Raw genomic sequence first — 14,857 nt, forward strand, 5'->3', positions numbered from 1 at the left:
AGACACGATGATGACGATCCATCGTAGTGCCACCTGTGCTGTGGGGAGATTTCCCTTATAAGTACTCGGCCCGAGTAGCGTGCTCGGATTTTCAAACTGTAAAAAGAGAGATGGCTCGCGAAAATCTCCTCTACCAAAACCGAAAATTTTCAATATTTCATGGAGAAATTATACGAGGTAAGCGATCCCGCCCACTTCTTTTCACAGCATACGCATACATTGGTTTTCAATAATGTCCAGTGCGGCTCACGGTTTGGAAATCAAAATAAACGGTCAGCTTGGCTATGGTTCAACTTTGATGCGAGCCATCAGATCAAACAAAAAAAATGACCGGAGCTCCAAACCTAAGGGTCGTGATCAGATCCAAAGTTGGTAATGGCCAGCCTTGTAACACAGGCCTGAGATCCAGGCCATTTAACAGGTAGGGAACACTATGACAAGGGCAAAAAATATTGTTGGTCCACTCATCAGGCAGATCAAACTTGCACAAGGAAAATATGCAAGTCAGGAAATATCCAACAGTACACGTGTCCCTCACTTAATGAGTGTGCTATTATGATTTTGGGACATGACATTAACGGTGCACCCTCACTGAATTACAATAAGAAAAACGAAATCAAATAAAACACTAATTACTTTACTAGAGGTGGAGATGAAAGCATCAGGCATGCAGAGTCATGCAACAATCAAGAGTACTTCAACACTCTGGCAGCGTGATGGATTACGAGCAGCAGGTGCTTACGGATTACTTCCAAGTTCTAAGTTTCTCATGTAAATCTCCAATTATCAATATGTTGGAATAGATGAAAAAGAATCATCTGATCACGATGACTTGGCAATATATTCTTAGGACTGGATTGCAGGGCCTGCCTTATAATATTCAAGTGACTTACCATAAGAAGACACCATGAAAATAACAATCAAATGATCTCAGCCGCCTGTTCAGTTGCCTGCAAAGAGGAGGGTGAGGCCAGCTTAGGACCATTTGATCAGCTGTGGGACCTACTAGACTAGAACGAACCCCTAAGGAATGTGCGGGTCACCAGAATGTGCATCGATTTCCCATCAAGTCACCATTGAAAATACATATTCAGGCATGCCAAACTGAACACAGATGAGTACAACAGGAATTTCCATTTTTCTAGCTCCAGAACACAGACTAAAAACATGTATACAAGTTGATAAAACTTGGAAGAAACCACATCGATATCCAATGTAAAAAAACTAGAGAGCCCTGCGGATTAAAACAGCATGGAAGGGACAGTAACCAACCAACCTTTGTGCATTGGGAGTCTGCAGCAAGCAGCCACCACGAAACTAAAAGAAGACCAGGTAAACAAGCCCACCCTTTCCTCCGGCCATGCTTCTCGCCCCCGCATCTTCTCACACTCATGGCTTCCTTACCGATTGCATCGAAACTATCCTATTCATCAGACAAGTATACAACACAGATATGTTGCCTGAAAGTAAACAAGCACCAACTCCAAAAGAGCAGCTGCCCATTTGGTCTAGAACTTCATAATGCTGGGCACTGTATTTGATGGCCTCGATGCAACAATAACCACCATAAAGAGGCCTTTTTTCCTTAGCATACATCAAGAAGAAGAATCTCTGCCGGTCATCTTACGTGCCTGCCGGGTGCATGAAACAAAGACCAAATTGCCGCCTAACATGCTCCGGAATCAGCTTGTTGATAAGCTCTGGTGAAGCACCGGCCAACTGTAACCAAAGAGGACCAAACGATGAGAGAGAAAATACTTTCAATTCGCGGTCATTTCAACAAAAGGACGAGCAAATAAGTAGGAAGGGGGGATGAGTTCCACCTGCCTTCTTAAAGACAACAAAAATCATTTCAGGTAACTACCATCAATTGCAAAGACAACAAAAAGTTGTACAGAGAAAACTAATACCACAATCTGAATCAACCAAGTTCTTTGAGCATAGTATGTTGAAAAGGAACTCTCTAAGGAAGAGCAAATGCTGACACATGAGCACAGCAACTGCTGACATTTTCGCTTTTGTAAGTAAAAGGTTTGTGCAGATTCTTACAGGGCTTGGCAGCCCAGCTATTGGTCCATCTGATGGCCAGCTAAATAGATTAAAAATAAATACATTTTAGAGATTTGTTTATGGTTTGCTTTGATATATAGTTAGGAGTCATTTGCTTAGCATTATAAAAGGAGAGATAAATGCCAGGTTTTAGGGTTTCTTTTAAAGAGTAAAGCCTGTTTTCCTTTTAAAGCCATGAGTTTTCAGTTTTAAGCTGGTGTATCATCTGCTTCTGGGAACAGTGTTAAATTTTTACGTTTGGAGAGTTTAGACCCTGAATTCTACATCAAAATTGAATCTTCCCTCTTTGCCATATTTGACTGAAATGGTGCTAATGTGCTATTGATGGCTGGAGATTTGACTTTCAGGAAATCACTTTAAAATTACTGGAATATGTTTGATAACAGCTCTTGATCGGAATTGGGATTTTTTTTGCTGATTTTCAATTTTTTTGTTAGTATCTTATATAAGACTTGGCAGGGCCTATTTAATTACCATTGGAATTACTTGCAGTTTACTGGATCCACCTTAACCCTTGATCATCCTACATCAACTGGCATGCATAGGGCAGAATGAAAAACTAGAAATTCTGGGTGCATGTGAGGTGGAATATTTTTGTCTCGATCAGGGCAGATAGTGTAGCATTTTTTAGCCCACAGGTATTAATGGCTTAAATGTAAGAAATTCCAAATGGAAAGAGGACATTTGGAGGAGATTTAAATGGTCATGTAGGAAAAGAAAGTAGAGCATATGAGAGGGCCACATGGAGGATATGGTTTTGGCAGAAGCTGTTCTTGATTTTTCTATTGGCACTCAATCAACCTAGCAAGAGCATACTTTAAAAAGAGATGAACATTTAACAACTTTCAAAAGTGGATCATATTGGCAAAAAGCTTAGCTGACACCAAACTGTTCAAACATGCAAGAAAGTGATGATCAGGGGGTGCTAGTCAAGGACAACAAGATTAACAAAAGATGGAGAAGCTATTTTCAGAACTTGTTAAATGACAGGCACTCTGACAGTGTAGGTATAGAAGGAACCATTTACTCAAATGTTGTCGTGTCCATAAATACTTAGCTATGAAAGATACTTAGCTATTTTTGTTGACAAAGTTGTTCAACAAGATTGTAAGATACTTTCTGAAAGAGCTAAGGCATGAAACAAATGTATTAGAAAGTCAGTTTGGTCTGGTGCCAGGGAAGTCTATCACTGAGGCTATTTTCGTACTTAGACAACTGAGGATGTTGAGAAGGATGAGTGGCAAGACAAGGATAGAATTAGAAATGAATGCATTAGAGAGAATTTAGGAGAAGCAACAATAAGCAATAAGATGAGGGAAAGTAGACTTAGATAGTTTAGGTCAAGGGGAAGGGGAAGGCCCAAAAGGACATGGGTAGAGGTAGTAAGAAAAGACTTGAAGGATACATGTAGCTGGCCCAATCAGATGAGATAAAGCTTAGAGGATGATGACTATGATTTTATTTTTTCTTTTCTTTTCTTTTCTTTTAGGAGGGGGGAGGGGGACTAAATTTTCTCGTTTACAAATTTAATTAAGTGGCACATAGGGAAAAGGAACAGCAAAATCCTCCAAAGCTATCTTCACAATACAGGTGACATTTGAGTGGTTCATTAAAAATAAAAAAAATTTAAAATAAAATAAAATAAAATAAAAAATCCTATCAATTTAACAATCCAAATCATCTGTGGGTTGATGCATGAATGAAAGACAGAATTGGGCGGTGGTCCACTATCAAAGGGCAAAACATCATTAAGCAGGTGGCCGCAATAGTCTGATTGGTGACCCATCCACACCGGGGCAATGAACCATGCACATGGTGAAAATGCACACTGATGACAAAACCAAAAGTTTTGTTTTAAAAAGAAGTACATCATAAAAATTCCTGACCTAAAATTGTAGTTCCACAATTTTCGAATTAAGAACATAATTAAAATTTTAAACATTATTTTCTTTTTCGAATGGCAAAAACTTGAACAATATTGATAAGAAAACATCATGTGTTTTTCCCATATCTAAAGGATGAAGAGCATCGTTAGCAAAATATCGCATATTACTCAAAAAAACTTATAAACATGTAGTTTTTTCCTTTTTTTCAGATTTAGAGTTGTTTGCCTGCTACTTCTGTGAATTTGCAAAAGAGGGCAAGTACAAGTGGTTATAGGAACACCTCCTGCACTAACATTTTGAACTCAAGGTTCCTTGGAATTTCTGCATGCGAAGAGGCTGTTTGGACCATTTCCTTCCACAAATATCCCTATTCTCCTTGATCTAATAGGCCCATTTCCAAGACAAGATCCCCTCCTACATCATTTAGTGAAGTGCATTTAGAGACTCTCCCTCCTACAACGGCTGGAGTTGAATCTATTAAGAACAGCAATTTGACGCCAGTCCAAAGAGATCTTATCTCTACCAAACTGGAACCTGAGAACACCCTTAGTACAGCCCTTTCCTCCCTTCAAATGATGCTGTCAATCCTGATGGCCCCAAGTTACTCCAGAGCTACCATCAAAATTCTGCTTAAGCACCTCACTGAGAGGTAGCATCCATCAAGCAACTGTCCATTCCTTGTTCCTAATACCATCACTGTTTATATTGATGGACTCCTTCCAAACAAATGCCCTATGTGATTCAGGGCAGTTGCTAAACCTGTAAATTTCAGAGCCTAATACTGTGATGAGGAGGGAAAAGTCAGTCTCTTTCTGGTAAATCTAGCATAAATGATTGGAAGATGGACAGAGATGGTCATCAATGTAGCGGAGGTATAGCTTGAAACCATGCAAAGACGAGCATTAGTAGAGTCACATCTCAGAAATTGTAGTGTCTCATATCTAGTATTTTCAGTCTCAGGAAATTGGGGAAATTAAAAATCAAACTCATTTTCGTCTCAATAATCAGGCCATACAACATCCACAAGGAGTATTATACAGCAAACCCAAACCCCTAAAGTTCTTCAAAATCTGGACCTTGCATCTAATCTAAATTCAACCCTTAAAATGCCCCTAATAACTTCATAATGTATCTGGATCATCAATCACCATGAAATGGATGCCTTTTGTTGTGGGGGTGGATGTAAAACAGTCATGATCAGGATATTTTAGTTAAGATCTTTTTAGATATCATTATTGCCTTTTTGGATTTGAAATTTAGATGTCAATCTTTAGGATTCCACATCCCCCATCAAATTGGTAACAGAGCAAGAGGAATGTTGTGGAGGAAATAGCAAGGGGATATGATCATATGGAGCAAATGCTCTGAAAGTTTTTCTAGATAATGTTGACACAGCATCAAAGAGTGCCTCCTCATGCGCAGGTTCATCCATGGGCATGCATGAGACAAATGGCAGCAGCAAGAGGAAAGGTGTGGAGGAAATAGTAAGGGAATATGATCGTATGAAGCAAATGCTCTCCATAAGTTTGTTTTTCTTTTTTTATCAATTGGATAACTAGATAATATTGACACAACATCAAAGAGTGCCTCCTCATGTGCAAGAGGGTGGCTACATCCTAGAATTGGATGTTAGTGGTTCCAACAATGTTCCATTTGATCGTCCCCACAGCAGAAGAGATGGCTGATTGGAGGATCCTGGCTACAATTGTGATGTAAAACTTCATGTACTCAAGTTCTACAAAGAATCTGCGAATTTCAAAAAACAAATCCAAGATTCATTAGGTGTTTGAAGATCTGATGATAACATGCTTAGCGAAAGCAACACAATCAAGAAGATACATGTCAGTGGATTCATCAATGATCAACAAATATATTAGTTGATGGAACAGATAATGGATCAACAGTTAGATTAGCAGAGGAAGAGATGGAGCGGCTAAGTTGTCAAACTAGCATATTCTACTACGTATGTCAAAGTTGAGATTGGCACATTGATCCTATACCAACAACAGTCAGAACTTTTAAATCCGACAACATAAATAAGGACAACACCGCGCCAACAAAGAACTGATAGACTCGCAACTCCATTACTGCAGAAGTGGGAGCAAATGCCTAAACATGGAGAGCACAAAGACGGAGGAAGAGGTGGCGTCATCTAAAGCTCCATTCAATGCAAGCCATCAACTGATGTTGAAGCCAAGGAAGATATTCTAAAGTTGGATCAATCTGATGGATTACCACCAGCTACCAAATCAATGACAAATTCTTTCAAAACCAGGGGAATCCATGCATCCGGTCCATCCATCAATGCTTTTATTGTGGGGTGGATGTAAACACCCCATGATCAAGATAATTTTGACTCGTTTGGGAAAATCTTTTAAGATTTAGAATCTTTTCGGTTACTGTTATGCCCCCCCTAAGAACTATTGAGATTTTTAGTTTTTGTATTTGTGCCTGTATCATGGTGTGCCATGACAGCCATTATGGGGCCATATTACCATTACATAACAGTAATGGTGGCAACTGTTACACGTTACAATGACAGCCGTAATGGTCCCGTAACAGTCCATTACCAGGCCAATAAAAGTTTTTTTTTAATTAATTTTTTTATTTTTTATTTTTATTTTTACTTTAAAAGGCCATAACTACCGGTATCATAATGGTAACGATGGTGTATGTCACGGCCACCATTACCATTACAGAATACCTTGGCCTGTATAAAGAGCTCTAAGGCCGAATGTATCAGAGAGAGTTCATGGGTAATGAGATCAGAATTTTTTAAAAAGTGTGATTTTTGGGATAAATCATTCTTAGGTAAGAGGGACAAACCCTCTAAAAAATCAACCACTTTGAATTCTGTGCTATGATCAGAAACCGATTCTTCTCTTCTTTTCTTTCTCATTCACATCCTACATCACCCCCCTAAGAAAAGTGGCTCACAGATATCCCTTAAGTTTCCTAATATTCTAGGAAACCAACACTAGCAAACTTGTGACTAGAGTTACAATTAAATAGGAAATAATTTAAAACAAATCTATTTAAAAAAAATCCAACTAAGGGCATGTTTGGATGCTGAGTGACAATAAGCCCAAATGAATTGCATGCATTTTGTGGCCTCTGATAGATACTGTAGTGAACAAATGGTGAGAAATAGAATAGTTGCCTCTAATGGTGTTAAACACGAAGGGTTCAATGGAAATTTTTTAATAGGCCTGAAGGCCCTGAACAATTCAAAATCCAGGCCTCAGACAACCCTAGACCCAGGGTTGTTGACAGTCCTAGGTGCTACACATGCCTAAATGGCATGTGCAAACAATCCAAACCATTCATCAGGCAGGTCAAACCATATGTGATCCCTGTACAAAAATCTGGCTCAGACTGTTCATCACATTGGCTGGGACAGCATGTGAAATCCGAATTGTAGTCCCATTTCCAACAGATCAGTAGCACGTCAGCTTCTAACAGTTGTGTTATTGATCAGATGTGTGTGCAAAGATGGATCCAAATATGTTCCAAGTAACTTAATAGCACTCTTTAAAAAGAATACACCAAAAAACCCACAAAGAACAGACAATTCCTAGCATTACTCAATCAGCCCATTTACAAAATTGTTTCAATAACAAAACTCTTACCTGACAAAAAAAAAAAACCCAAGGGTCCGTTTGGGTAGGACTTAGGAGAACCCACTAATCGCACCAAAAAACCCACAAAGAACAGACAATTCCTACCATTACTCAATCAACCCATTGACAAAATTGTTTCGATAACAAAACCCTAACTGCCTAGGGGTCTGTTTGGGTATGGGAACCCACTAATCAGGACAAGTCAACCCACACCCTGATACATAACTCAAGTGGTAGACTGAGTGGAAGATACCTCGTTTCAACACTGAGGTCTTGGTATCGATCCCTAGTGGGGGTGGCAAACAGTGAAGTGTCAACTGACAGTGGGGTGTACTGACCAGCTAATTTTTTATTTTAAAAAAAAGGGACAAGTCAACCTGATTTTGGTGGGTCTCATATAGGATTCACCACAATAAAGTGGCAGTTTTCTCCGCAAAAACGCAATTAACGAAGTCATAGCCCATAGGATAAAACAAAAACCCCGCTAATTGTGCTTTATGCGAAAGAAGGCGCCAGTTTAGCATGCTGAATCCAACTTGGAGGGCATGGGGCCCACCAAAATCACGACTAGAGTTAATCCCAGTTTTATTTTTAAAGGTAACAACTTTATCGATAAGCCGCTTCAAAAGAAGGCAGGAAAGAAAACAATACAAATAAAAGAAAATTCACATCCGTAACAGGGGAAGAAGAACACAAGCATCCAGATCCTTGAAACCAGAAGCCCAATCAACTACCCAAGAGACAGCCCTTTGAATTACCATACTTTCAAGATCTGATCTAATTATCGAATCACTGCCTATTCCTCCCTATCCAAATGGCTCGTAGGATTTTGCCATTGCTACCAACCACCTTCCCATCTTTGCCAAGACCGCCTTCGTGCCACACAGACACAAAAGCCTAGATCGAGCCCAGCATTACCTAATTAATATTGAGATCCAAAGTAAAGAAATCCCAAATCTTTCTCGCAAAAGAGCAGTGAAGGAATAAATGATCCACTCACTGGGCGTCCCTCGTACACGTGATACAAATGTTCGGGAGCACCAACCCTCTCTTACATAGATTATCCACGATTAGCACCCTGGATTAATTGAGTTAATCCCAATTACACAGGCCCGCTATACGAATGGACCCTAAACTCACAAAATTGTTCGGAAAAGACACAGACCATAAATCCCGATCCAACCTTACAAGTTACAACACTAAACGAATCATTATTCACATGATCTTTGCTCGCTTGAAAGCTAACTCAATAGGCTATCAAATGGGACCAATTCCGTGTGATTTAGATATGGACTAGAAAATAAGGGGCAAAAATATAGGAAACTATAAAAAGCCATTAGCGTAAGATACCAATACCAATGGGGCACACCAAATCAACCAAGACAGTCCATTTGCACTATCAACACAGACCATGGGCTGCCTCACCATGCTATAATTCTCCATCTCACTTATTGCCCTAATTAGCTTCTCAGCAATATTCCCATTATGTCTTTCATTTTTCCATCCACTGCCTTTTTTCACCTGCTCTCACCCCAGCTGTTTAAAGAATTTAAGCTTCTCAGCAATATTCCCATTATGTCTTTCATTTTTTTCTACTAAGCAGAAGTTCAGAATTACTATAGAATTCAAAATTTCTGAAAATTTTGAGAATATTAACTAATGACTTTAGCCAAAGTCCATACTGGAAAATAATAACATCATGCAGACATCAATGCAATGCTCTAGGTTTGGAGGCATACTTCTTGTTTAAAGTTGAAGAGAGCAGGTAAGGGGCGGCCATTTGGCAGGCGAGCATTGGGCTCCCGGAGTTCATCAAAAAAGGGATGTGCACATGCCTCTAGCTGCAATGATAAAAATGGAAGTCAGCCATTAAAAATAAAAGGTATTCATCCATACACATGGTAATAATAAATATTTTCTACTTTACAGTAAATTTGATATATTACAATAGAACAACAAAATATGACACCATAAACCAAGTTGTGAGTAATACAACAGCAACCAACCCAACTCTATGAATTGGATCAGCAACAAACTGAGAATTGCAACAAAAACTAAAGCTGAATTCAGATGTTCCACATGAGCTGGCAGAACAAATAATCAACCATTGTCTGCACATGTTATCTACGTTGGTGCAGAAAACAGAAACACCATCATGTGGGTTTCATTTTTCCTCTTTTTTATCCCAAATAGGTATCAGATGCATCTCAGGCCAGACCGAAAAAATTATCCAATATCAATTTGCACAATAAAAGTATCCAGCCCACACCACATGGCAATGAACACCCAAACAAGCCCCAAAACACAATAAACAAAGTTTTAATGGAAATATTCCATCAACCAGGATAACAAATATTTGAGATTCTTTTAGTTGAATACAAAAGCAAAGAGCCATTCCCAATGGAAAAGAGGGCCATCCATTACTGAAAGAATGGACAAGTAGGACGACAAGTGCAGGACTATCAGAACTAGCGACTAGCAAGTCAAAGTTAACAGAAATATTTCATGACCCAGGATAACAAAATATTTGTGATTCTTTTAGTTGAATACAAAAGCAAAGAGCCATTCCCAATGGAAAAGAGGGCCATCCATTACTGAAAAGAATGGACAAGTAGGACAATGAGTCCAGGACTATCAGAACCAGCAACCAGCAAATCCTAATTTTCCACTGGTGAGAAACCCGTGAAATAGGGAATCAGAACCTTGCTCTTCCATATGAAAGAACAGAAAACTTGAACTCACCGCAGTGCAGCGAAGACTAGGCGAGTACTGGAGAAGACGTGAAGCAAGATCGATCGCTTCTGGAGGCATTCGTTTATGGAAAACCTGAAACAAAAACTTGATAGTAAGAAAAGGATAACTGATAATATCCAAAGGTTTAAAAATAATAATAATAATAATAATAATAATAATAATAATAATAATAAAGGCAGAAATCTTAGGATGATTTTGTGAAAAGCCACATAGCTGCTCTAATTAACTATCACCTGATGGAAAAAATAAATAAATAAATAACTATTTTAAGTATGGAAGGATGCATAAATTATGATATAGAACAACACCCAATCGCAAATAGGTTCGAGCCTCAGATAAAGTACAGTAAATTACTAAGATTTTCACATAAGAGAATTGAAACCATAGGTTCGGCATGACCAACATTTTCCTGCTTTTAAAAGTTTATATAGCATTTCCTGCGGCATATAAAAATGCAATAAAAGAGTTTACGTAGAAGCGTCCACACCATAAGGAATGTTAATATTTCAACCAAGAAAAATACAAGTTCTATGTAATTCATTAACCATCACCATGCAAAACTCAAATTTTCAGATTCTTTTCATAGTACTAGATATAAGGGGTTCCTTTTGCTCTACGAACAGGAGTTACCAATGAAACTAAAGAAACTTATGCATTTAATTACCTTGTGCCAAGGGCAAGCTTTGATCTGAGGAAACCTAAAATCAGTATAATTAGGATTCATGCAACGAATTTCCTCCCGAGTTGGAGTACCAAGAACCTGCGAAAGCAACCAATTAGTAGTCAAGATTCACAAAAATGCGAGATCCCCTATATCACCAAACATGAATAGGATGTACCTTGATGATTTCAACCAGCTGGTCCACTGCACTTTCTCCAGGAAATAATGGCTAAAATAAATTGTGTAAATCAAAAAAAAGTCAGTAAGTTAAAATCACAGCTTCCACTAGGACAGCAATTTGAATACGATTCCACAAGGTGCAGATATAATATATATATATATATATAAACTTGTAAGTCTTGGCTACAGTCTGACCTGGCCAAGAAGCAGTTCAGCAAGAACACAACCAGCTGACCATATATCAATTGATGTTGTATATTCGGTCGCTCCAAATATAAGCTCCGGAGCACGGTAGTAGCGAGAGCATATGTACGATATGTTTGCTTCTCCCTTGACCTGTTATAATAATTAAAAACGCAGATTTTCTGAGCCAAAATCGAGAAACAAATATGCATCTAAAAGTCTGAAATGATATGTTCGCTTTCCCCTCGTGACGATATGCAGAACTTGATATATTCCCACTGGTCAGGTATTAAGCATGAAAGCACATCGTAAAAAGAACAAAGGTGTGCATGTACCAGAATTTTTGCACTTCCAAAATCACAAAGCTTGACCTGGTGGGTAAGAGGATCCACCTGCACAAAAATTCACCAAGTAAGAGAAACAGTTGCAGTTCCCAAACAGAACAAATTCAGTAAACATCCCTAATAAAGAAAACACATACCAGAAGATTTTGAGGCTTCACATCCCTATGACAAACACCGGGTACACTGTGAATATAAGCTAGGCCCCTAAAAATCTGGAGAACAACACCAAGCCATTAAGGACAAAAAAAGAAAAGAGAACGAACAGATAATTAAACGGGCACAGAACCTATTAAATGCAAGCAGGATTTCATACTTGATATGTATAAAGTTTCACATAGATAAGTGGCATCCGCTGGTTTGCATTGCAGTAGTGCTTCAGAACCCGATACAAAGTTTCTGGGACGTATTCCATGACCAAGTTGAGGAAAAGCTCGTCCTTGCTCGTGGTTGAGAAGAAACAGTGTTTCAAAGAGATCACGTTTGGGTGGTCCATTGAACGCATCAATTGTAACTCTCGATTTTTATACCGTCTGTCCTGTAAGACCTTTTTTATAGCTACGGTCTCTCCAGTCTCCAAGCATTTAGCCTTTAGGCAAAAGAAAACACACACCCAGGGAGAGATAAGGAAACCAAATGATGCAATGTTTGAAGCCATCAGCAACCAGATAAACCTCTGTGAATATTATACCTGAAAGACAATTCCGAATGATCCAGTACCCACAACACGCTCTGCCATGTAACTAATTGTCTGCAATACGCACAAAGAACTACACTTACGACTCGAGAAATTGAAGAACCCACAGGCTACATGAGAAACACCCATTCTTTAGCCAGGGATTCAGTAAAAGAATCTGTGGCCCACCCAAGTGACGAGAGGACCTGCCTGATCGTTGGGCCACATCATGAATGCAATGGCGACCACTTAATGCACAGCTTGGATGTCTCCACAAGTAGGACGTGCATGATGAATTCTAAAAGGTGCCCCGCATGAGGGTAAAGTGGCTCTAATTCAACAATTTAATGACAGGCATCCCTTCTTTCATATATATGAATACAACACACAATCAAAAAACTAAAACATTTCATCTTAAAACAAAGACCAATTCTAGCATGCTCTGAATCGCCATTTTCAGAGATCAAAAGCCCAAATTTTAGAAAACTAAACGTATAGCTGCAAAAAACATTTGATTTGTGAGATCTAGGACTAACCCGCTTCGGTTCGCCATTTTTGCCACCGATTGTAGTGGAAATGATGTGGCCAGTGACCGGATCATTCCCCTCGATAACAGATGCCGATATTTCCTGCAGTAAAGATCCATCCATGGATTCAAAAATAAAGCTACTCACAGATTAAATGGTCCTAATAGCCACAAAGATAAATGACAAACCATTGCATTTAAAGATGTAAGAGAAACTTATGAGAGAGAGAGAGAGAGGAAAGGATGCAGAAATGTAAAGGAGAAGCGATGCCTTTCGAAACAGATGCAAAGAGAATCAAATGCCAAACCAACTCATAAAGCAAACCAGATCCTAGCCTAGATCGAAAGTAAAACAACAAAATTCGAAGAAAAATAAAAATCAAAGATCGCAAGATAACAGACGCGGAGAAAAACATCTGATGCTTGAAACATCGTGGAAAAAGCGTAAAAAGAGAAAACCCACAAGATTCATAACGAAACCCTAGAAAACATCAAAGATCTGATGAAAACATAAACAGATCGGTAGAGAGGAAAGAGGAGCAGAAAATCACCGAAGCAATCGGTGAAATCTCGACGCTGATAAAACAAAAGCCCCAGCCATCGGCTATTTCCGGTCACCTTGCTGAGATCGACGAGGACTGAACGAAAAATGGCGGAGAGGACAGAAATTTCGGGAAGAAATGCAGAAATCTCGTAGAGAAAGGACAGATGAAACAAGACAACGATCGCTGAGACCAAACACGAGAGGATCGAAGAAATCGGAAATGCAGAAATGAGAACTGGATCGGAAACGCTGGCAGAGGGAGGAGTGCGGAGCTGGTCGGAGATCTGATACGATCGGCCGGAATCTGACACGGAAATGGCTGGAAAATACCTTATCGTCTCCCATCTTCGGCAGGCGAGGCGCGATCTTCACTCCCTCATTCTCTGGTGGATGAGGCCCCAGCGGCAACGAAGCCATGTGGAATACAGCTCCACTTTGAAGACTCTCTCTCTCTCTTTCTCTCTCTTTCTCCCTCTCTCTCTCTCTTCTCTCTCTCCACTTTACCCAGAGAAATTTGTATATTATCCGAATATACACATTAATTATGTGTATGTGATGCTCCGTCGAGTTAAAAGGTGTTTTTTGTCCGGCCCAGTACCTAAACAAGTGGGGTCCACTTTTCAGTGATCGGTACCGTTCATCTGGACAAATCATCTACTAATGGGCCGTATGATGATTTTGCCTACTATTCTATTTTGAATGTTTAAATATTAGTCTGAAGATGAAAGGTATAGCACACAGTCCAGATTCTACAAGAAAAGCTGACGCTGATTATATGGGTGAGATTGTCCAACGGGTACAAGATATCAAACATTCGTGACGGTTCAAAACGGCTCAGTCGGAAAAGGGTAGGTCCCGCTGTACGGGTGCTGGCCGAACCGAAAACCTCACGACGTTAGGTAGAGAGGTGTAGGAGTTGTGATGTGCACATGCATTGTTAATTCTACAGGTGGGCCCATGCTACGGTAATCTAAACCATTCTTCTCTTATGGCCCACCGTGGATGGATTATGATATAAGAAGTCATCGAGATTGGAAGATCCTAGCCACAGATCTTTGGACCTTTATAGTAGAGTGTATCCGTCGGCTACAAGTTGAGAGGTGACGCATCTACATTGGGTCAGTGATGTAGATTACCAAAGCATAGGATCCACTTGCCAGAAATTCCACCCAAGTAAAAACGCAGTACAATGCTCGGGCGAGCATGTTGTACGCTACACTCCTGGTATACAGCTTGTAAACGTGGGGCCCACGTGCAGTGATCCAAACCTTCAGTGCGGTAGGGCACACCGTTCATGGCATGTGGACTACATGGTCCCGAGAATAGAACATTTGGGTTGTATGGTATTGGCAATTTCTCTTTGAACGTGAACCGTTGCGGTATCTTTTTTCTTAACCTCCCGAAGGGTCGGGATTC

At 39.7% G+C, this 14,857-nt stretch overlaps 1 protein-coding gene across 1 annotated transcript; it reads right to left on the reverse strand.

Moving 5' to 3' along the window:
• Nucleotides 1–1,115: 1,115 nt before the first annotated feature.
• On the reverse strand, nucleotides 1,116–13,925 carry LOC131240978 (shaggy-related protein kinase eta). Its single transcript, XM_058239561.1, has 12 exons — nucleotides 13,772–13,925; nucleotides 12,908–13,000; nucleotides 12,387–12,446; nucleotides 12,012–12,284; nucleotides 11,836–11,910; nucleotides 11,690–11,746; nucleotides 11,367–11,507; nucleotides 11,170–11,220; nucleotides 10,995–11,090; nucleotides 10,319–10,402; nucleotides 9,316–9,417; nucleotides 1,116–1,719 (listed from the first exon to the last, which is right to left on the reverse strand). Exons 1-12 carry the CDS (start codon nucleotides 13,856–13,858, stop codon nucleotides 1,624–1,626), a joined length of 1,215 nt encoding a protein of 404 aa, XP_058095544.1. The 5' UTR covers nucleotides 13,859–13,925; the 3' UTR covers nucleotides 1,116–1,623.
• Nucleotides 13,926–14,857: the final 932 nt, after the last annotated feature.

The sequence above is a fragment of the Magnolia sinica genome, chromosome 3 (genome assembly GCF_029962835.1).
Source record: "Magnolia sinica isolate HGM2019 chromosome 3, MsV1, whole genome shotgun sequence".
In the NCBI taxonomy this organism is placed as follows: Eukaryota; Viridiplantae; Streptophyta; class Magnoliopsida; order Magnoliales; family Magnoliaceae; genus Magnolia; species Magnolia sinica.